The 21,899-nt window shown below is 39.3% G+C and overlaps 1 protein-coding gene across 1 annotated transcript; it reads right to left on the bottom strand.

Annotated features, from left to right (window-relative positions):
* Positions 1–914: 914 nt before the first annotated feature.
* LGMN (legumain) lies at positions 915–21,017 on the bottom strand. The gene is made up of 13 exons (XM_010284673.1): positions 20,851–21,017; positions 12,830–12,927; positions 11,850–11,931; positions 11,228–11,313; positions 8,556–8,631; positions 8,010–8,072; positions 7,051–7,117; positions 5,273–5,391; positions 4,498–4,587; positions 3,939–4,136; positions 3,140–3,310; positions 1,951–2,018; positions 915–1,183 (listed from the first exon to the last, which is right to left on the bottom strand). The coding sequence occupies exons 1-13, from the start codon at positions 20,986–20,988 to the stop codon at positions 1,144–1,146; spliced, it is 1,296 nt and encodes a 431-aa protein (XP_010282975.1). The 5' UTR covers positions 20,989–21,017; the 3' UTR covers positions 915–1,143.
* Positions 21,018–21,899: the final 882 nt, after the last annotated feature.

The following is a 21,899-nucleotide window of genomic DNA, read 5'->3' as shown; positions in this document are numbered from 1 at the left end:
TTTCATTTTTAACAAAGCTTGCTATTTTCCCATAGAGGTAAGGTAATTTTGTGTTTTTTAACGTACTTTGGAAAGAACCCTGAAGTAATTCTGTATCCTGCCTCCATGTGTAAGAAGGTATGGACAACCTGAAAATATTTTGAATCACCTTGTAACTTCTAATTTTCCCTGTTTGTCATTTACTGAGTCACCTCTAAGGAGTGGTGCCTTCAAATGTGATTTTGGGCTTTTGGTATTTTTTTGTTGTTGCTTTTGAGTTGGGGTTTTAGAGTTTGTTTTGTTTTTTGTTGGTTTGTGTGTTTTTTTAATGACCTTTCTTATAAAAGGCTCACAGGGGACAGATAACCTGTTAGTGCAGTATCATAAAATAACTAGCTCTCATTCATTTTCAAGACACGAAATGTCTAATACTGTATTGCCCTGTAGGTTGATTAAACTGTCAACTTTATTTTTATTCACAGGCAATTCCTGTACTCTATGACTTCACGCAGGTCTGTGTATATATACACATTTAATTATAGCATCCTGGTGCTAAATTTACAGCATTAGATATTTGTATTTTTCTTTGGGAAACAGTGTTTTCTACCCACAAAGACTTGTGCTGTTCACATCTGATAGTTCTTGAATGCAACTCATTTCTTAAAACTGTTAAGGAGTTAACACTTAAAGAACAAACTTTGGTTTCTTCACTCTTTAACCAATCTGCAAATTAGTCACTGTAATGGAATTCATTAACTTTTTTAAAAGCTAATAGTTAGCAATAGTATAAAAAAAAATTCCAGAATTAATGGCTCAATATTTAAATTTAGCATAGATTTAGCAATCACTGATAGGTGCCTTGTAGTGTTCATCCAGAGATTCATGAAATCATTGCGCTTTGAAAAAAATCATCCATCTTGAAAGTGCCAGGTGGTCCTGCCAAAATGCCTCTGCCAAAGCAGTGGGCTGCCACCTCAGCAGGGGAGATGTAGGGGAGAGCACTGTCAAGTGCTGTGTTGCTCCTGGTCAGGTGCCTCAGCTCCCAGCACAGTTCCAGTACGGTGGTTGACTCTCTTCATGTTGCATGCACGTAAAGTCTGGATTATTGCAGTTATGAAAAGTTATCACTTGTAGTAAGGGTTATATTGGAGGCTGTTGTTTCCATCAATACCCAAGGCACACTTGATTCATGGCCAGGCATATTCTGCAACAGAGAACAATAATGATAAGAAACTTTTCAGGTGCTCTACTCTCAAACTATTTCCCAAACTGCCTGCAGTGGGATGCCCCCAGGAGTAGGGGTTCTTCACCTTTTGGGTTGCATGTGCACACTGCCTAAACTACCAGTCAACTCTCCCATTCCCCATCCTTCTGCTTTCTTCTCTCCCTTTTCTTCCTCTCGCATGACTCACAAGCTAGGATCCCATCCTCTACCACAAGCTCTCAAGACAGAATTTCAACACCATGCTTCCCTTCCCCCTACCACACCACCATAAGGGTCAGCTTGGACCATTACCACACCCTCACAGATGAGGGCCCTAGCACCACAGGGCGCCCGCAGCGCTGTGGTGTTCTGAGCCAGCAGGTGAAGGGGCAGCAGAGAAAATACAGTGGTTCCCAACACTGCTTCAGTATAAGATCATATAGGAGTTACCAGGCAACACTCTTGCATCAGTCATGCTATTCTATGTTATGTGGGGCAGTGGGATTCTCTGGCTGTAGTTTCCCCTGAGGGCCTTCAAGAAGGAAATTAAAGAGTTACTGGGGAAATGGGTCATTATGACTGGGAGGGGACTAACAATGATATGTTTTCCAAAATAAGCATTCCTAACTTTAGAGTGTGAACTTTAGTGACAAAATGGTAAACTGAGCAGAACAAGTGAGAAGTTAGCATTAGGCTTCATCTCCCTATTAGCTTCTGCTTTTTGAGCCACAGATAAAACTACACAGTATATCTGGGAACCTCATTACCTGTCAATGGGGTATCCTCCTTCACAAACGTTGACCAAGGCATACAGCTGTCTCAGTGCATACTCATACTGAAATAAACAAACATTGTTAATAATTTGAGTGATGAAGAGCAGGTATTGTTTATCCAAACTAAACTGTGGAAGTAATTTAGAGATGCTATCAATATTCAAGGTGTTTAATTGATGGTCTTGATGCTCTAGTACTAGGCTAAATGTATTTCTTCTGTGCACTTTGCTCTTTGAACTTCATTAGGTAAATTCAGCTGTTGCTGCATGTTGGCCCCTTAGGCAAGGCTTACCCATCTAAACAATTTAATTCAAAAAACCCCACTAAGCAAAACAAAAAAAAACTCTAAAGAAGAACTAAAAGTTTAACAGAGCAATGTGGCCTCCTAATAGCCTAGCTGATCAGAAGCTCCAACTGAAGGAGTGTGTCTGCTTTTGATTTGTATACAGTACTTAAATCTTGGCTAACTGCCAGGTAATCCTATCGCTTTCTGCTAAAATCAATTAATTTGCTGTTGACTCATCTTACCACACACTGCTGCCTCCTTAGGTTATCTTTCGTGACATCAGGACTGGGTTTTCTGGAATAGGAACTGACCTCTCTTATTCTTGTCTAAACAATGCTTAGCACAGCAGGATTTGGCCCTCAATTGGGATCCCAGGAAGAGTAGACAGTAATAACCCCCTAAACTAAAAAATGTTGAATTCTCAGCAATTCAACAAAACCACGGGAGTAGTGGGTAGGCTATTGTAAGGAACTATGAAACACAATTGTAATACAGAAATCTGAATGTACCAGGATTATGAGTTCATAGTGGTGGTGCTTGTGTTTCTGTATCGTCATTAGATTTGCTTCAAGCAGAAATTCAACATGACTTACTGAATATTGGGATTTCTGGGTAAGGAGTTGATGAAGGGACAGCACTAACTAGTAAAAATTAGGGATTATTTTTGGGTTTGTTTTTTAGTGAAAGTTATTTTTAGTAATCTTCTTGCTTATCTACACGTGTAGTGGAAGTGGTTTCCTGCTTCCAAAAAACCTTACTTACCCTTCCTCCAAAATTAAGCTGTGTTACTGCCCCCAAGCTAGCTTTTTAATAAAAGCTGGTTTTGCAGACATGCTTTTGACTACTGTGCTCGTCTTCCCGGTATGTTTATCAGGTTATATCTAATGCTTGACTTACCAATGGTAAATGCCAGTTGAAGCAATGAGCTTTGAAGTGGTTCACTGCTGACTGGTAGCAGTCATAATTGCTGATGGTCAATCTGTCTGACAGAATTTGGTTGGTCTGTTCTTTTGATCCTGTTACTAAGGTGACTATCTTTCGCATGGATTCTTGGATAAATTCTTTCACCTGCACATAAAACAACAAGAATTTAAAACATGCTTTTTCTAAACCTGATTTTAAGACTTTGAATGAAATTTCTTTCTTTAAACCTTCCTCAACTCTTGGGCTCTTTAAGGAGCCAATTTTGCCATTTATTTTTAGTACAACCTTTTGGACCTGTCTCTTAACACACAAATGAAAACTAGGGAGACAAAGTCAGACTCCTGGCACCCAAAATCAGTCGCTGTCCTTCTAGTGTTCTGCCAGAAGAAAGAAAACACCAACATCAATACTGACTACCATTCTGCAGGAGCTATTCAATTTGGGACACTTCAGCACTACTGAGACAAGAGTTTCTCTAATACTGAAGAATAAACTCTCCCAGTACGAATCTCTATGGATGCAGATGAGGAATTTCCTGGCAATAAAAGTTCTCAGACTGACTTTTGCATTTGCTTACACTTGCCTAGATAACCATTACTGAAGGTGCCTTATGGAACAGATCCCTGAATTTTAAAGGAAGAGTAAACCTTCAGCCAGAAGTTGCAAAACCTGGAAGCAATCCCATTGGCTTCAGGGGTGTTACTTCTGCCATGGCTTATGATGGAAACAAATCTGACCTGATGTGTAGTTCAAATTTTGCTTTTTTGCTTACCTCCAGGTGTGTTTTCATCTCTGCAGCAATCTTCTTAGCCTCATAAATGTCATTGGTAGCCATCAGCTTTCGTTTCATGATTGCAAAAGGCACATCAGGACTAGGCGTCAGGTCATAGCGTTCTACGGGTGGCAGAGAAATGGGGATAGCTTTCTTCCCCATGCCCTGAAACTGCATCACTTTCATGGAGGAGATGCTCTGAAGGTTAGAAAGTAAACAAATTGAAACTGTGTCAGTCACCTCCAGTAGGTAGCCTGTCTTTGCTTTGCCATGCAAACCTAACTCTCTAGACTTGCTTTATTAGAGAAAATAAAGAAGATCATAGAGTTCTGAGTGTGTGTGTCTGCATGCATTGGGTTTTTTAGTACAAAGTCGAGGCTGCCAAAAAATATGGGAACTTTTATTTCCAAAACTCTAAGTGGTTTTCTGAGATAAACAGTTTTTTCTAAATCAATCCTGCTGGCTTACAGTGACCTTTTTTTTTTTTTTAAGGGATGGAAGTATAAGGCACAAAATGTTTTAAGATATATCTGACCAGGAAGCCCACTCAGATACATACTCTGTTTCCGTACTGCATCACATGGCTGGTGTTGGTGCGTTTCTTCACCAGCTGAAACTGCTTGTGGAGTGTTTCTTTTCTTAGATCCTCCTGCATGAAGAAACTCACATGTGGTCACAGATACTTAAATTCAGCTCTTCTAAAAATGCACGGAAACCTGGAAAGGGTGTTAGCTGCCAGTATGTAGAAGAAAGCATAGGGCAAGAACTATACAACCTTTGAAAGACATAAAAGTAAAAATTGAAAAGAAGATTTGACAGCATATTCTCAAATTGCTTTTAGTGATCTCCTAACCTCCCAGCAAATGGGCAAGAAGGGAGAGGGCTAGCATACCAATCCCGGATTTGTTTAATACTGTTTTCCGTTATGCTAACAAATGGGTTAGCCACAATTCAGTATTTAAGGATCCCTGAAACAGAGGTACAACTTGGTGACTGGACCAATCTGTTTAGCAAATCTGGAGATGTGGTCTTTGATTAGCAAATCAAGATTATGTGAATTTGAAACTAGAAGTTGGACAGTTTCTAATCTTATAAATAAGAAAAGATGACAATTTCTGAAAGTTAGTTTCAGAAATAAATTTAGTGTCCCAAACAAATAAAGAGTATATATGGTTCTGAGTAGTAGACAAATACTTTTACTAACTCAACTTGTTGATTTCAGTCTCATACAAAACAAATATTTTCACAAATCCTGTAAAGGGAGATATTTTAAAAAAGCCTAGTGATTTTTTTTTTTTGCATGGGAATGCAGAAACCTCATCTAAGTAACTTACCATATCTGAATCTTCCATCCAATTCACACTGTACCAGTCCCCAAGATAAGTCTGCCTTTCATCATCATAGTAACATGCATAAGATGACTCTCTGGGATTAGCAGCTGTTGTTGCATAAACTGTAAAACAAATAGAAAGTAATTTTTTCTTTTTTAACATCTCACATGATTTAGTACTTAGACAACTATATCACATGCAGCTAAATATTTTGGCTTTCAATAATTTACTGCTCAATAGCAGGAAGCAAAGAAGCCTGGTAATCGTTCTGTTCAGTCAGCCTCAGTGCTGTTATAAGAGCTCCTTCCTTGCTGCCAAATGTGTGGTCTGGGGTGTTTAAAGAAGAATATGCACTTCTGAGGGAAAAATCTACTATTCAAAGAACCACCTGAGAATACTGTGCACTGACAACTACCTATACATTCATTTTCTTTATCGCAATAATGAGGACTTTTTCCCAAACTTGGAGTAAATCCCCTAAAACATCTTTTCTTCCAGAAAACACCACATTCTAAGTAATAGCCTTTCTTGGATAACACTCTACGCTGAGAGAAACACAAAACAAACCTCTAAAACATCTGCCCCAAGCACGGTGTTCCCAGTAAGTCCTCTCTAACGCAACAGAAATACTGTCTTTATGGGTATTAAGACAAAAGCTATTTCGGCTTTTTACCAAAGTCAACTTGTGTCAACTTGTGTAACTGAAGGAAAGTCCAAGTTTCAGAACAAAAAAGTGGTAGGCATGCTTTTATATAGCTACACTATTGTTTCTACTCAGAGGGTACTTGAAGTTCAAAAGCCAAAAAAGAGTCTTAAATCTTGTCTTTGTAGTAGAATGCTGCTCTTGGCATCCTTTAAAATGCTTACTAAGTAACCAGTTAAGCTCTGTAACTCGCCATGGAAGGCTGACAAAGACAGCTTTGTAGTGTAATTCATACATTGTAAATTTTCCACCTTTTTAAGTCTGTGGCAGAGCTGCTGGTAAAACCAGAGTTCTCAGACTGGAAATCTCTAATAGAATAAACTTTGAAAAATGCTGATTCACTGAGCACTTATTCTGAACAATCATCAATATGAAACGTTCTGTGTGAACTTCCTGTACATCCTTGATAGGGCTGTAGGAAGTCTAGGTGGGTGCCAGGCAGCTTACTCCAGGGCCAAAGACCCAGGAAGCCATGGATATGCATGTGGTTGGTCTTCCCTGGAAACACAGCATCAAAACTACAGGAAAGCCAGAGCACCCAGCCTCCCTGCCCTGGAACAGGAGTTTGAAAAGGCTGTGATTCCTAGTCTTAATCAAGGCTGAGCTCACAGCTCTGCAGCATAGAGCTTAGAAACCCTGAAAAAATCTGAGTAGTTCTTCCTAGGTTATTGTGCAAATGAGTGTAGCAACATTGCTTGGCAATGATGTCTCCCAAGTGCCTTTGCTACTCACTGAAACTGATGGCAGGAACTTCACGCCTGCTGTTAGCAGTGCTGAGGCTGAGAAATGTCAGTATAACTTAACTGCTACCAGTTAACAGCAACCACATAGTTCCTGAAAAGAAATAATTTTCAGCTGCTCATTTGCAAGAAACTGAAAGCCCTGATAGTCTTATAAGACTCCATTAGTTCTTTAAAAGCAACTGCCCATAAATGGAAATTATTAATTTCTCTAATTTTTGTGCTCCCCTGCTAAAGCTGTACATAGAAGTGCCTTGAACCTATCCAGCAGCATCTGTTTAGGTCCTGCCTGTGACAAGTTGTGACATTTAAGTTCCGTAATTTAACTGATTGCTCACCATTGATATTATCAGCCAAATGATTCATCATAGATCCAGACTCGCATGCTTCAATGTAAAACACCATCTATAAAATAAATCAGAGACCTTACGAAATTGCATGAGGAAATGGAGAAAAGTCCTTCAGGCCAACTAGCTACAGCTGAAAAGCACTGTACTGCTATCCCTGAAACAAAAGCTATCCATAATGCTACAAAATGAAACACAAAAGTGAAAAGATCAATTTTTCATTTTTGGGAACTAAACTATGTGGAAAAGGGAAACAATCACAATGAAAAGATGCTATTCTTCTGTAGAATCCACAAGGATCTACTGACGAATGCACAAAGCAATTACACAGTTGCTCTTTAAGCACAGAGATGTGCAACTGTTGAATGTAGTATTTCTGGAACCAATGGCTATTTATGTGCTCCTAAATACAGCCAGCCACAATAGACACTACCACAGAAAGTTGCTTAGAAGAGGCAAGCTACTAGAATGTTCTAAATACTAGTTTTTCTGCTTAAAACTACTTGTGATGTAATAAATGCACAGAATTTTCTGACAACAGGTACAGTTTCTTAAACAATATTAGTAACTGTAAGAGAAACATGAGGTATATATAAACTTCCTGTAGTAGCAGTGCAGTCTGAAGTGAACAAAGCACAGGAAGAACAAGTCAGGTATGCAGTATGAGGGTGCAGTAGTTACAGATGTTTCTCCACCGTTGGTCAGAATATAGACTGTTATGAAAAGGCAGTATGCTCTATCTCAACACTGACTGCAAATATACAGTAAACTAAAAATGGAAAGAGAAAATTTGGAAAGGATCAATCCTTTCAAGTGCAAAATTCTAATACAAGCTTCATTGCATGGCAACAGCTTCCTCCTGCTTTAAACGATTCTCAAAATGAAGACAAATCTTTCTCTTCCATGCCAGCCGTTCTTTTAATCTCACAACTTCTAATACGCTGGTTTACCTTCCGGTATTTTTTGTGATGATACATGTACCAAATAGTCTTATTCAAGTCCTTCACGTGAAGCTGTAAAATAAGAAGGCTTGTATTAAAACCACTTATATTCAATAGACATACAATTCACTTAATAGGAATAAATACTAACTGTTGTGAATATGTTTACTGTTTCCCCTTAAATATACCCACTGCTTTGCCCTTCCGAGATATGTTCTAGTATTTACCACTTCAGAAAAGATTAGTAATGCTCTCAGATGATATGTATAGTGCACCAGAAAGCCAAGTCCTACTTGTGTGAAACAGTCTGCTTGGACCACCAAAGTCCAATGAAATACTAAATGACATAACTTAATTTCAACTTGAATGCTTCAGATTCAAACTGGAAAAATCCAGACTGGGGTGATGAGGAGAATATTGCTCCTTTTTGCACCCTCTGCCCGCCCAATACAGCAGTGCATCAAATATTTCTGTGTTTTACATTTATTACTTATTATTTTAGTATGTCACTAAAAGGATGTTTTTTATGACAAAGTAATCCCTCAAAATGCTTACATCATCATCAGGAAAAGCCAGAAGTCCTGGAGCTCCATGGTCAGTGAAATAAACAAACACATGATCCTTGGGACCACTATAATGAAAAAATAGCAAACAAATTCTTTCTAACAACTCCAACAAACGCCATCTGCTTCTCAATGCCAAGACATGTCAAGATTAAAAAATAATACAGCTGGAGCACCTCTTCCTCTTGGTAATATTTTTTTCCTCCCAAACCACACTACTTTGGGTGCTTATGAGAGGAGATGAGTGTGTGCAAGAGCAATGAAAACAGGGATATAGGCTAGTCTCTCAAGCATGTGGAATTCAGCAATTACACTTCATGTTTCAAACCGTAAACTGGTTGCTGGTTAGGCAGGGGCTGGTACGTTGAGTATGGTGGGAGCACAACTGTTTTTTAAAGCCTATCTGAAGAATCTGTGATACTGTGGGCATTTGTAGCAGTCTGGTAAAAAAGGAATGCTTTTTAAATTGAGTTATACTGAGGCACCAATAACACAGGGATAAACCATAACAACTTCTTTGGTAAGATCCTTGGGTATGTTTATGTACTACCTTGCTGTGATCTGTATGGCCATAAGCTACATCAGCATCAGCCTACACCTCCATGAAGAACTGATCCATACACAAACTCAGCCCTTCGGCTAGATTGGCGTTTGCACTAAATGCCTCTGCAGTTGGTTGAGCACTGCATGCTCACAGGCTTTCATTCCCTAACGTCTGTGTAGTACGCTGTTTCCTGGAGATTTTTATTGCACTCTAAACCAAACAGATCATGTTCAGGTGATATTGAAGTCTTGTCCTAACAGACAGACCCGCAAAGGGATTTTGCTTTTAAACTGTATTCAGGGACAATTAAATAGAAAATATGTGAACAAACTGGAAGGAGTCCCTGAGCCCTCCTCTCTTCCTCTGTATCGGTGGTCCAGAAATCCGTATCTGCTCTTTCCTGACTGCAAGGAGGTACGACTGCAGCAGCTTAAGGGAACATTGTCCAGCCTTCTGCCTGGCTGATAACCTGCTGGTTTGGGAACAACCTGTAAGATAATCTAGAAGCCTTTTGGGCAGTGGATAATTGAGTTCTTGTCCCACCCAATAGCAGAAGTCAGGCCACTTGGAAATTCACATAACAGAGCCTAACAAAGAAGGGTTGGGTGTTATTTTTCTGGCTCCCACTCTTGACCCTACGTGCAAAAAATTCAACCAAAGTGAAATGTAAATAACTAAGACTTTTCATATGTGGGTTCAAGTTGCCTTCGTGAGTAGCTAAGAGCCTTTGGCCCTCTGCATAGCCACTCCCTTATTTGACTTGTAACATCAAGCTTTCTCAGGTGAGGTGTGCTCTGAAGTACTTTTTTTTTTTTAAACAAAAAATGCTTATAGTCACCTCTTGACTCATTCAAGCTACTAGAAGAGAACAATCTAGTAACTGTGCCTATATAGTAACTTTTTGCCTATATGCCTTGCATATGTCATTTTCTATCTCAGCTTTTGAGGATGAAGTTTAAACAATTGAGATCAATAGCTTATTTGACTACTGTCCTGCTCCTTCATTTTTTTTGTTCTCCCCAATGCCAGGGCAGGATTCTTCTCTTCTGTTTCATTGCTTTGTCTCTAAAATTAAATTGTCAGATGAAGATAGGCACTTACACAATTTTTCTTTAACTAGGTTAGTTCTTCCAAATGGTCAAATTTAAGTTCTTAAAGGTTTTACAGGAAATACTGTATATAGACAAATGTAACATGATATAACTCTACCAGCAGTACTGAGTTAGAAATATAACACACCTTAGTAAATAGGCATGCATTCATATTTCAAACTCTGTAGATATCAGATGAATAACTGACACCAGGTGTCTTTCTAAGAGGTCTTCTAGTTAGTCCCTCAAATATATTGCTTTTATTCTTGAATCATCTAAATTATATAAGCCTTTATAAACTACACCCATTAATTGTAGATCTCACATTCTACTTAGCCAGCCTACAATTTATTATTGTTTGTATATTGCCAAACTTACAACCATTTGTGAAACTTAGTATACATTAATTACAAGGTTAATTGCTTAAGCTACTTTTTCAATCGCAAAGATTTTTTTGCATTAAATATAAACCATAATTCCATTTCCTTACATTCAAAGCCTCAATAACCTTACATCTGCCACAAAGACCAAGGCTGGGATTAGACATGCAATTCTTTCAGCTGATGAGCTCTTTAAGTTGCCTCTGCCCCTCTGCCCCTGACTGCTAAGTCTCACCACTTCAGGTGACTAATACAACTGTTTGTGTACATTAATCCAAGCCTTAGCAAAGCCTTTCTAGAGGGTTTCGAGAGGTCTCCAAACCTTAATACAACTCTCTTTGAACAGCCATTCTTGCAAAAGGCAATAGTCTACATAACAAATACCTTAACACAGTTGACACTATCCTCTAGAGTTTTTATACCTTCATCTATACTGGACGCTATACCAGTCAAATATCAGCAGTTACTTCCTGGTGCTGGATAGTTTAAGAAATAAGAACCGTTGTATTTCTAATGTGGATGACCTGGAATTGCCATCAATAGTCTTGCTAGATTCTCAAATTGCTCTAATTTACCCTCCTCTTTTGTTGAAATCAATGTCAATGTACAACTACACATGCAACTGTTTTCAAAATCAAACTTCTCTTACCTTTTCAATACTTTTCCTGATCCCACTCCCTTCACTGCTTCTGCATCTCCTCTGAGAACAGCAAGGAAATTCTTAGGAGTAACATCCTAAGGATTGAAGAGGATTAAAGTTAAATCTGATCTTAAAACCAAAATCAAAATCTTCATTTAGAAAGATGGCTTCTGAAAGTCAGAATCCATGCATGGATGGCAAGTTTAGCTGACCATCCCTTTCAATCTATCATTATATGATGTATTAGCCACTGATGACTCACTTGGATACCGAATCATGAAATCACCAAGTGATTGAATTACTATTCTGATTTAGTAAAACAATTAGCCTTAAACAGCTGTTCTTCACATTGAGTTACAACATTTATGAATGCAAGACTTTCCCTTCTTTTATTTCATGTGGCAGCACAGAAACAGTGTACAGATTTACTTTTATGACCACTGCTTCACTTCAAAACATCTATTGCTTACATTCATCTTTTGAACACCAAACTTCATGCCAAACCATGCAGGTGCATAAGCTGGAGGCTTTATACTATGTGTATTTTGCAGTGTAAGCTACAGGTGGAAAGGACTTCTTCAGAACATTGGCTAATGCTGAACCTTCCCTGGGGAATGGTGTTTCATCCTACCTCCTTTGTATAGTCCTTGGGCACTCCAGCATACACGTCTGTGCCATTAGGTCTATTGATGACAATGCCTTTCGTTGGATTTCTGAAAGTTGCATAGAACATAAACATGAAGAATTAGCCATGTGCCACACAATGACCACAAAACAACTAGGAAACCATTTCAACTGTCCTGACTGGCCAGCTTGCCTGAGAGACAGTATGGGTGCTCGCACCATGTGTCATTAAGTATCTCAGGATATAAAGGCCTTTTCACTTCAGTCAGTTACATATGCTCACCTCAGGTGTCCTTACCCTCAGAGTATCTTCAAGTATCCTGCCTCAGATCATGTCAATTAATCTGAAGATGCAGGCAGGTGGTCTCTTATACTATCATCTCTCTACTTTCAGTCTTGCCTTTAGTCCCCTTTCCTCTTTGCTCCCAGTGCTGCTGTGCATGTGAAGTCTGCTGATTTCTGCTGAAGTTGTCTCAGAATTAGAGGCTGTATAACTGAACTGTTTCATATAGAAAGCAATGGTATGTTCTAGACAGTCACCAAGAATGGGAGATGCAGACTTCTTTCTGAATGTACATTCTGGGAATTAATCTGATAATATCCTTTCAAAAAAGTCCTGCAAATCATACATGGCGCTTTCCTGTATTTGTGGTTTTAGACTATTTATCTGCTGTGAACTGTTACGCCTGGGAGTTAAGATCACTGACTCCCATAACAATGAAGCTCTGCAGTTCTCAGTGCCACAACTGATGCTGAGTTATGGAGTAAGGCTTAGAAAGCACATGAGCACATTTCAAAGGAGAATTATTGTGTTGATGGATAAAATGTCTCTATGCATATCACAGGTGGTTTTAAAGGCTTTTCTTACAAAACTGCTACAAACTCAAAACACATTGGTGACTGTGGCATGTTTGTAGTAACGATATAGTTTGTAGTAACGATATAGATATATATGTTCATCACTAGATATCTATGTTCATCACTTACTCGTCATTATCAGCGATGTCATCATACATCATGACAATGATCTGTTCATCTGGAATTCCATTTCGGTGTACAATCTGGTATGCATGGCACACGTCTGCCTGAAATTAAGCAGATTTTCACTACTAGCTTTAACAGAGATTTTACCTTTGAGAACAGAAGAAAAATTGCTTTGCAGGCTTAAGAACAGGCTGTTGTCCAAAAGAAACTGCGTTCAAATAGAAGAGATTGAGGGTTGCTAGAGGGCTGAAATGCACAGGTTAAACCAAAACTCAATGTTTGTAGTTGGATTAGTAATAGAGACTATGATTAAAATCTCTCCCTCATTTATGTATTTTCGTTTCTTATTTAAACAGAAGTTACTTCAGAGTTGGTACGGATTACGAAATTTAACAAAAGGTTCTCAGCAGTGTTCTGCATTCTGTGAACAAATCTAAATGAAAACCTTGTGCACTGACAGACAAATCCGAAGTGTGCTAAGCAGAAGAAGAAAAGAGTTGGTTTTCCACCAATTTAAATTAGTTCTGTACCAAGCCTGCATGACTAAGCATCGAAGGCTGTCCTCAGCTTAAGCTATGGTTTACCAATCTCATCTCTGCAAAGATTTTATTAAATTTTGTTTTACTAGATGAGAATTTTTGTTAAGGAAAATTTCCTTTCTAATTATGTATTTCTTGTAACACTGAAGCAACTTCAGATTTCAGCAGAAAACAGGTTCCAGTAGAAAACAGAATTGCAGAATTTCTATTCAGGCTCTTTTCATGACTTGTAGAGGATATGAATAAGCAGATTTTCTTTACAGAACCATCCTCCCATGACACAGAAATAACAATACTCATCAAAGTGATATTACAGTAAATGCAAACCTCTATCAGAATGCTGAATTCTTAGTAAGTCCAGCCCAAATAATTCTCTTTCTTTCAGATTTGCAGTCTGTGAATGACCTAATGGGATATAAGCAATTGTTCCTAAACTCTAGAACTACAGCCTACCACATGCTAGAAAAGCTGTGCAGATTTAATGGAAGAAAACTCATCTAACAAATGCACACTCCAAATGCAGGCAACAAGCAAGCTTGAAAGCTTACTTCTGTTGAACTAATCTAATTTGCTAGTTTGTAAATCAAACTGAAGTGGTTTAACTGGACCTACATAAGTTTAGATGACTTCTAAGTATTAGTGATTTTGACTGGTTTACGTGAAAGGACACTGTAAAATCCTGTCACTTTATAATCCTTGGTCTTCTAAGTGTGACTGAAGCTGAAAAGAGAGGGCAGTTGCACAAGATTCTGGGAAGGGTGAAGCGCACTCAGTGCTAATTGAACTCTCCCACAGCAAAACCTCTTCACGTGACTAACCCCGAACGTTAAATTGTCCTTACTGTAACAGTTCCATTTCCTACTATGCAGCTCAGCCTACGTTCTCTTTCACCTATCCCAATCTCCACTGTTTATAGTTCTCTGTTTCTTTGTATGTCATTATACCAGCTGCTGCCTCAACAAGTCAAAAGGTAGAGGTTAAATAGAGTTATCAAGGCTTCACATATAATATGAAACAGCAGAGTGCCAGTTTGACTACACACAGTTTTGATTTTCAGAAGCAACGCAAGCAAAAGTAGAAGAAAACACGAATCAGGGCATCTCTACACTGATTGATGAGTAGACCATAGATCCCCTCTCACTCCCAAGACATAATGCACCTCCTTTATGCTGACAGAAACAGTTATAGGCTGGCAACACACAGAAATGCTTAGGCATGTTATAGTGATATAATATCAACATATTCAACCAGCAAGTGTCTGTGCTCCCACAGACATGCAACTGGCCAGTAGGGACTTCAGAAGTGTTTTTAATTAATACCAATGTACCCAAAATTAGTTAAGCTTTGTCAATGCATATTATCAGCTTTTTTTGTCTTCTCTCTCCTTCTTACCAATTCATTGACTGTTTGCTCACTATGTCCTGTCTTAGTAAACAGTAAAGCAGACATTGGTGGTAAACTTAAAGGGGTTAAATTCCTTAGCGTGGAGGGAAACAGATGAATGCAATAAATTCCCCTCAACTTATGCCTGTTTGGGGATCGTCCCAAACTTTTAAGGCTTTTACTAAGGGAACTGTGCCTGCTGGTAGCATAGTGATATCCCCAACATAGGCTAGACAAGCAAAAACATGTTTTGCTGCTTAAACTCCATTGGCTAAAGTAGGACAGTTCTGAGTAAATGGTTGAGGTTTTTTGCTTAGAATTAGCTGACCTGACAGGCCACCTTTGATATTGGTCACATGCTCCTCCTGTTCCTTCCCGTACATCTAAAAGACCATATATCTCTATAAAACCAGAATAGAAACAGTCTGCTGCTAGAGCAGGGAGGCATATGTGAATCTAGAGTATTTCCTGTTGATGTGTAACTGCCTTTCAAATACTGCTATTTGAGCCTTGTTTCCTCCCAAAATATTTCTGGCATAGCTGTACTTGTCAACCTAAAAGAGACAGCTAATACTGTTTCAGATCTCTTGTTGGTATTATTCTTGTTGTTTAGTATGTGAAATGAATAATACGCACATTTACTGGATAAATCATCACTAAACACAAATCATGCTTTGGTGGCCATGATTTGGGGTGGGTAGCAGCCGCCCGGCACGGCAGAATAGAAGAGGAGAAGGGGTCGCTGTGCAGCTGCTACTGCACGACCTCAAACGACAGCTCCACAATGGCCACTGTTGATGTCATGTTTCAGACCTTTCATCCCCAGGTTAATCTAAACCTGTTGCTACATCAGCAAATTTCTATGGAAGAGCTATGCTTAAATCTGCTTAAATAATTAACTCCTAGATTTTGAAAGCATGGGGATCAGAGGTGGAATTCCCCTGTTTTCCTGGGATGGGCATTTTGTTTCCCAAAATGTACATTTGGAGGAAATTCTAAAAGGGAAAAAAAAAAGCACACTCCAACAGCTGTTTACGCATTTGAGTGACACAGCTTTCAAGCAGACTGCCTGGGGGGCTGGGGTGGAAAAATCAAGTTATTTTATGACACATGCATGCATAAATAGTTCCTAAAGGGAAAAGCTTGGACTTCTGTGAAATTGATTACTTCTGGTCTTATGACTGCTAGGTTCATGGCCAAAACATACGTGTAATGAACTGTCAGCTTCATTGCAAAGTGGCACGGTTCCTGTTACAGGTACACTGAAATGCCACAGACTAAAAGAGAATTAACTCTAATATATAAGCATGGCAGAACAGTATGTCTGAAATGCCAGCCATGTTTCATTCCCTTGCTTAAACATACATCAGTGAAACAGCCAAAAACTATACTGTATTAAGAACTTAGGAAAGGTTTTTCCTGTAGCTTCAGTTATAATTTTGTAAGCACAATGAGGAAATGTTAATTGAAGCCAAGTAGCCAAGGCATCCTTAATGACTGTTACCTGCAAAACTGGAGAGATAGGACTGTCCTGGAATAAGATACTGCTCTGGTTGGTAGTGTCCAAAACCTTGAATAAATACAGTCCCTGGCCCATAAAACTCAGTAAGTATAAGATTAAACACAACAACTGAAAACAGACTCATGTATGCAAATTTAAATGTTTTTATTTTCAGCATTTTAATTTTGCCAGACTTTTTCAGCTATTTTTCTCCTCAAGTATGTACTCCACCTTTAGTAAGACTGTGTTTCACATCAGGCTTTTCCATTGACTATGTCTTTTGGAGTATCCAGAAAGTATTGGTCTGTCTCTGATCTGTTTGTGAAGCCAGATTTAGGTTTGAGTTAGCTGGTACGATCATCTCCCAAGAGAGGCAGTATAAACAAAATTCTACTTCTCTTAAGGAGAACTAGTTTCTTGGCTCATTCTCTAAATCTACCAGTAGCATTTAGTGCTGTATTTGCTCACGTATGTCCCTAAGCTTTCCAGAGGTATATCATTGAGCTCTTTGCATAGTAGAGAGCTGAGCCGCCTTCTCAAGGAATGGGGGAGTACACTTTCTGGCATATATTGCATGCTTAGTTGCATTTCGGGAATAGCAGCCACTCTGGTAATAAAAAAAGCTGCTATAGAGAAGTCAGAATAACTGCCGAGTAACAGAGAGGAGCATGCCAATAGTCCTTCCACAGCCCAAGCAACTCTAATCAAAAACACTAAGATATGGGTAAAAAGACCAAAGAACTGAGAAGCCACAAGCATAAGGCAATATACAAGCTAGCTTTGCAGTGCCAGTAAGCCTACCGCATCGGGCAGTATACTATTCAAAACGTGTAAGATTTATTTTAGGAACTTGATGAGATAAATGTGTAAGACAAGTTTAGATCATCCTGATTAGGAAACAGTCCCAGTTCAGCTATCACAGAGGAAACAAGTGCCTGCAAGGTGTGAATCGCACTCATAGATAAGTGCAAACACTGGGGTTTTTTCCTTATCTTGTCTACACTTGAGGTTTGCACCACTGATAGTGGATCCTGACCACTGACAGCTGAATTACAAGTCTTAGAAGCAGTTTCAGATTCCTTGAGGTTACAGGTGCAAACTCGGCGTTTACAGGGTCTGCAGAGTCTTTACAAACTTACTGATCATGGGGTCTGTACAGCATACAGTGATGGACTCTTTTCCCCACAAATTTTCATGTATGAAATTGAGACATTTTTGAAGGTACAATATTCTTCTCCTCCTTTTATGGGGGCTTAGTCAGACGAACACATCCTGCCATCCAGTAACTACTGCGGAAGGCAACAGAGTATGTTTTGACCGGGTTGTGTGCAGACAGCACGCAAAACAACTGGGGATCACAAAGTATAAACGTAATACAAACATGCAATATCATGTATTAACTGTGCCCTGAACAGCTGAACTGAGCAACTGAAACCCAGAGAGGTGTCAGCTGAGGTCTCACATTACAAAGGGATATGATGAGTGCTTAGTTGCATGTGGGGAATAGCAACCAGTCTAGTAACAAAAAAGTCATGTTGAGTTAACTACTTACAGGAACATTCACATCTACAAACTCACTTGCACGCAGGCTAGGTCAGAGAAGTTCTGAGAAGAAAGGTGATGGCAGGAGGAAAGCAAGTTAAGAGGACAACATATCTTCTTCTGCAGTTTCTCCCTTGGAAAGCAAAGAATTACACAAATCTGCAATCCTGAAGCACTGCTTTGCTTTCTCACAGTACAGATATTGTTCTACTGAAAAATAGCGTGTTTCTGCATGTGTTCACTATGGAATGATTTTCATGATGGATGAAGCACAGAACTGGAAGTCCAAGTCCTAGTCATGGTTCCACTGCAAGTGACTTCAGCAAATATTACAGTGCTTTTGTTTCCACTGCTGGAAGGTAGGGAGCACTAACACACGCAAAGACATGGTGATCAGTCTGCATAAAGTTTCCAAAAATCTGTTTTAAGATTTTTTTTTTTAAGATCCTGAGATGTCTGTAGTACCTTTCCTCCTCTGTATAACTCTCCTGAAAGTCTGTGGTTCAGCCTGTTTTGCTGGAAATAATTTTCCACAATTTTTTGATATACAAGGCAACCTTGCCTGGATTTCACTTCACAGAACACACACAGTGGATTTTGCATGACTGATGGGTCTGTCTCACAGTATGCCCTCCCACCATGTGTGCTCACCCTTGCCAGGCCCTTAAGGTTGGCCACAAAATGCCAGCAGGCAAGAGAGCACAGGCTGTTGATGCCCTGCATCTTCTGGGAATTGATTCTTTTCGTAAAAAGTTAGAGATACGGTATCTTGCCCAAGACAGGCAAGTAGGAGCTCAGCCCCATTCTGAATGACCCTTCACACAGGCTCTTTTATTTTATGACACTGACTTTATGACTTCAATAGGATTATTAGTGGTATTCTAACCTTCTTTTTTTCCAAATGTTAATACTGTACCTCAACCAATACAAAAATTCCTAGGATTGAAATTCAGAACAATCTGATGTTGCAGATATTTTGCATTGTTAGTTGACATTATCTTCAAAATGAAGGTGTTTAAAGGAATCCCATTCTCATTTTTCTTAATAACTGTCCACAAAGCATGACCACACTCAAAAATCAATTTGTTTCTGTGAAACTGGCATGTTCAAAAGACTTATTGTTGGACGCAAATATGTAAGCGTGCATCTTGTGTTCTTCATAACTCCATTATACCTGGCATATATACTTGCCACTGAGGGCTCACTGACAGCAAGGTTAAAAATCTCTATGCTTGGGCAACTATAGAAAAGTAATTCTTATGAGCTTCAAAAATTTCTTTTTTTTTTTTTTTTTTTTTAAAGAATGAATGTTGCAGTATTAATTCCTCGTAGAGTGGAGGGGAGCCAGCGAGACTGGTTATACAGCAATAGCAATAACCAGAGCAGAACTCAGTAATTATATTTAGACACGCCAGGGCAGGCAGTGATCAACTACAACACTAATATTTTTATAATTGTTTTCTGATTTCAACTTTTAAAATCTCTTTTTTCAGATTTAATTTGAAATAGGAATGGTTTATATTAAGGCTGTAACTACAGTTACTACAGTTGTCAGGCAATCGCTACACTGCAAGGAGCAGGCAAAATCCCTAAAACCAGTTTGTCAAAGTGTTGAGCTAACATTTGCCAGTAACAGGTTCTTCTTCAGATGCAACAAGGTTGTCAATCTGGTTCATTCAGTCTGAAGCTCATCACTGCGCTGAAAGTCACAAACTGATGGTAAGCTGAGGGGGAGGAGAAACAGAAACATAAAAGCCGCCTGCCCAACACACGGAAGGCTTGTTTCTACCTCAGTTAACACAAGGAGAGATGAAGCCTCTCTAGATTTTACAGGCAGTTACATTAAAAATAATAAATACTTTAAAAGTTTCAGTGTTCAGCAAATCAGCTTGATAGATGTAGCTAGTACATTTAATACAGTTTAACTTTTAAAATGCTGGGTTTGTACACTAGTGTTTCAATCTCTGCTCGAGTTCACCTTAACCAACTTAGCTGGACTTAACCAAGTCCAGTAAACTTTTTTCGTAACATTTAGACATATACAAATGTATACATAAAGCAGAATTAAATGGACTGTGTTCTCCAGGAAAGCAAGAGGTAGTTCCAAGTTTGGAGCAAAGACTGCATTTAAGTTTAGATTAATCTGTTTAAGGGCTTGCCCAAGAATTCCCTAAAGGGGAAAAACTGGTGTAGTCTCCTGACTGCTGATTATAAGTCTTGAACTTAATCAGAGTTAAGTCACTTGGATTTAATCCTGTCCATCCTGATACTCACACTCAGAACACAATTCCACAGCACACTGGCTTTGACAGCAGTGTCAAACTCAGGAGATCCTGTTCCCTTTTCTCCTCTTTCTGCCATTCACTCTGATCTCTGCACCCCCGTGTTCTGCATCCTTGTTGTGCCAACACAACTCTGAGACCATGCTGTCAAACTCAGAGCAAACTGCAGTTTAAAAAGAAGGCCCTTCTGCATGTCCTCCACCCTACAAAAAAAATAGTGTGCATTTGCAGCCTTTGCAGATTTTTTAACTGGAGAGAAGAAAGGGAGCTTTTTTCATAAAGAAAAAGGGAAAACAAATGGAGAGAAACATGCATGTATCTCAAAATGAGGTTTAATTCTAGGCATCATTTGTTCACCGGCATGTTGGGGTCAGATCCTGTAGCCTAGTAATAGACTATTTAGCCTAAATGATACAGGCCTCCCAGGATACAGAAGCGTGCTTAGAGGAAGAATACTGCTCTTCCTGCTAAAGACAGTTTTCCAATAGATGAAAGACTGGACAAAGTTGCAAGAAAAAAAAAATTAAATAGTAAAAGGAGCAGTGGAGGGGAGTTCTTGGGGTAAGAATAACAAGAATTAAGAGCAGGCTCTGAGTGAATCTTGATGCTATTCGTTTTGAAAACTTCACACGCTCCTGGAAGTCTAGCAGTAGAAGCACTTGCCCAAATGACAGAAGGGCTGAACTAGTCTAGGCAGCTATCATCTCCCCACGAGCCCCAGAGCAGGCGTTTTCTCAAGTGTGACCAGCATCAGCATGTGGGACCCGTGGCCCTTACCTGGTGTCGATAGTTGTACCAGCCGTTTGAACCTGCAACAATCACCACCCAGTGCTTGCCTCCATCTTCAGGTTCTTCCATGGGGAATGCGCTGATGCCCAGAGCACAGCTCAGCAGCAAAACTGCTTTCAATATCATCTCTCTTCTTTCTTTACTCCACAAACAGGAGAAAAAAAAAAAAATCCCTAAGGAAGAAGTTTCAAAGTAGCTCAGAGAACATCAGTCAAAAATAAAACAAATGTAAACCAAACATCAGTAGTATCACAACTGGAAGCTTTTCTTGCTTTGGGTTTTTTTTTTTTTGTGTTTTACAGACCATTCAACTCACAGTACAATTTCTGGTCATATCTTCTTTTAGCACCAAGCTGCTACTAGTTACAAGAGTTTTCTGTCAGCTTTCAGATCCAACTGAAAGCAATTCTGAATAGGACAACCAAGTCTTTCAGCTCCCTCTGGTTGTTTTGTTCTATAGTATCTAGTAATAAATAAGCCTCAAATGCAGAGCAAGCCTCACTATCAAGTATTTCAAAGATAAAATTTTTTCAGATTAGTATTATTCTCTTGGGTCTCTGCTTATATAGTTCTCTGTTTTCCACTCGCTGGCAATTAGCCCATTATTATTGAGTCAAATCCCGGGTGATGTAGACATAAGGATGCATAGACATGAAGAATTGCTTGGGAGTTGGTCAGAGTGTCACAAAAGCTCTCTGTGCCCCCAAAGCCAGAGAGGTTGGAAAGAGGTTGCGCCACTGATCTGCACAAGATACAGCCCTAACTGCTGGGGCTGGGGGGAAGTGCCGTCTGTGTGAGCCTCATGCTATTTGTGCAACCTGTTAAGCTAGCAAATGTGAACCAGTACCACATAAAAGAGTAGCATTTTCGTCTCTTTTGCACAATGGTTAAGTGTTTACACAAGGTGCACAGCGAGAGAATCAGGTCTGAGCCTGTGAACGTCAAATTCAGAAAAGCAGAGCCAGAGCGGAGGTTTGAGCCCATGCAGAAATGCCTCCTCCTGCTTTTTTGAAGGAACTAGAAGTAGTGTCCCCACT

Source organism: Phaethon lepturus, unplaced genomic scaffold (genome assembly GCF_000687285.1).
Source record: "Phaethon lepturus isolate BGI_N335 unplaced genomic scaffold, ASM68728v1 scaffold36763, whole genome shotgun sequence".
Classification (NCBI taxonomy): Eukaryota; Metazoa; Chordata; class Aves; order Phaethontiformes; family Phaethontidae; genus Phaethon; species Phaethon lepturus.
Note: the sequence above shows the minus strand (reverse complement) of the source record. Positions and strands in the feature narration are given on the sequence as shown.

What these genes read in the sequence shown, in the direction of transcription:
- LGMN (XM_010284673.1), bottom strand. Translation starts at nt 20,988, where the DNA reads ATGATATTGAAAGCAGTTTTGCTGCTGAGCTGTGCTCTGGGCATCAGC. An exon ending in TGGCTTTTCCTGATGATGAT is followed by an intron (nt 8,073 to 8,555) that starts GTAAGCATTTTG and finishes CTTATTTTACAG; the next exon opens with CTTCACGTGAAGGACTTGAA. An exon ending in AGATGAAAACACACCTGGAG is followed by an intron (nt 3,311 to 3,938) that starts GTAAGCAAAAAA and finishes TTTTATGTGCAG; the next exon opens with GTGAAAGAATTTATCCAAGA.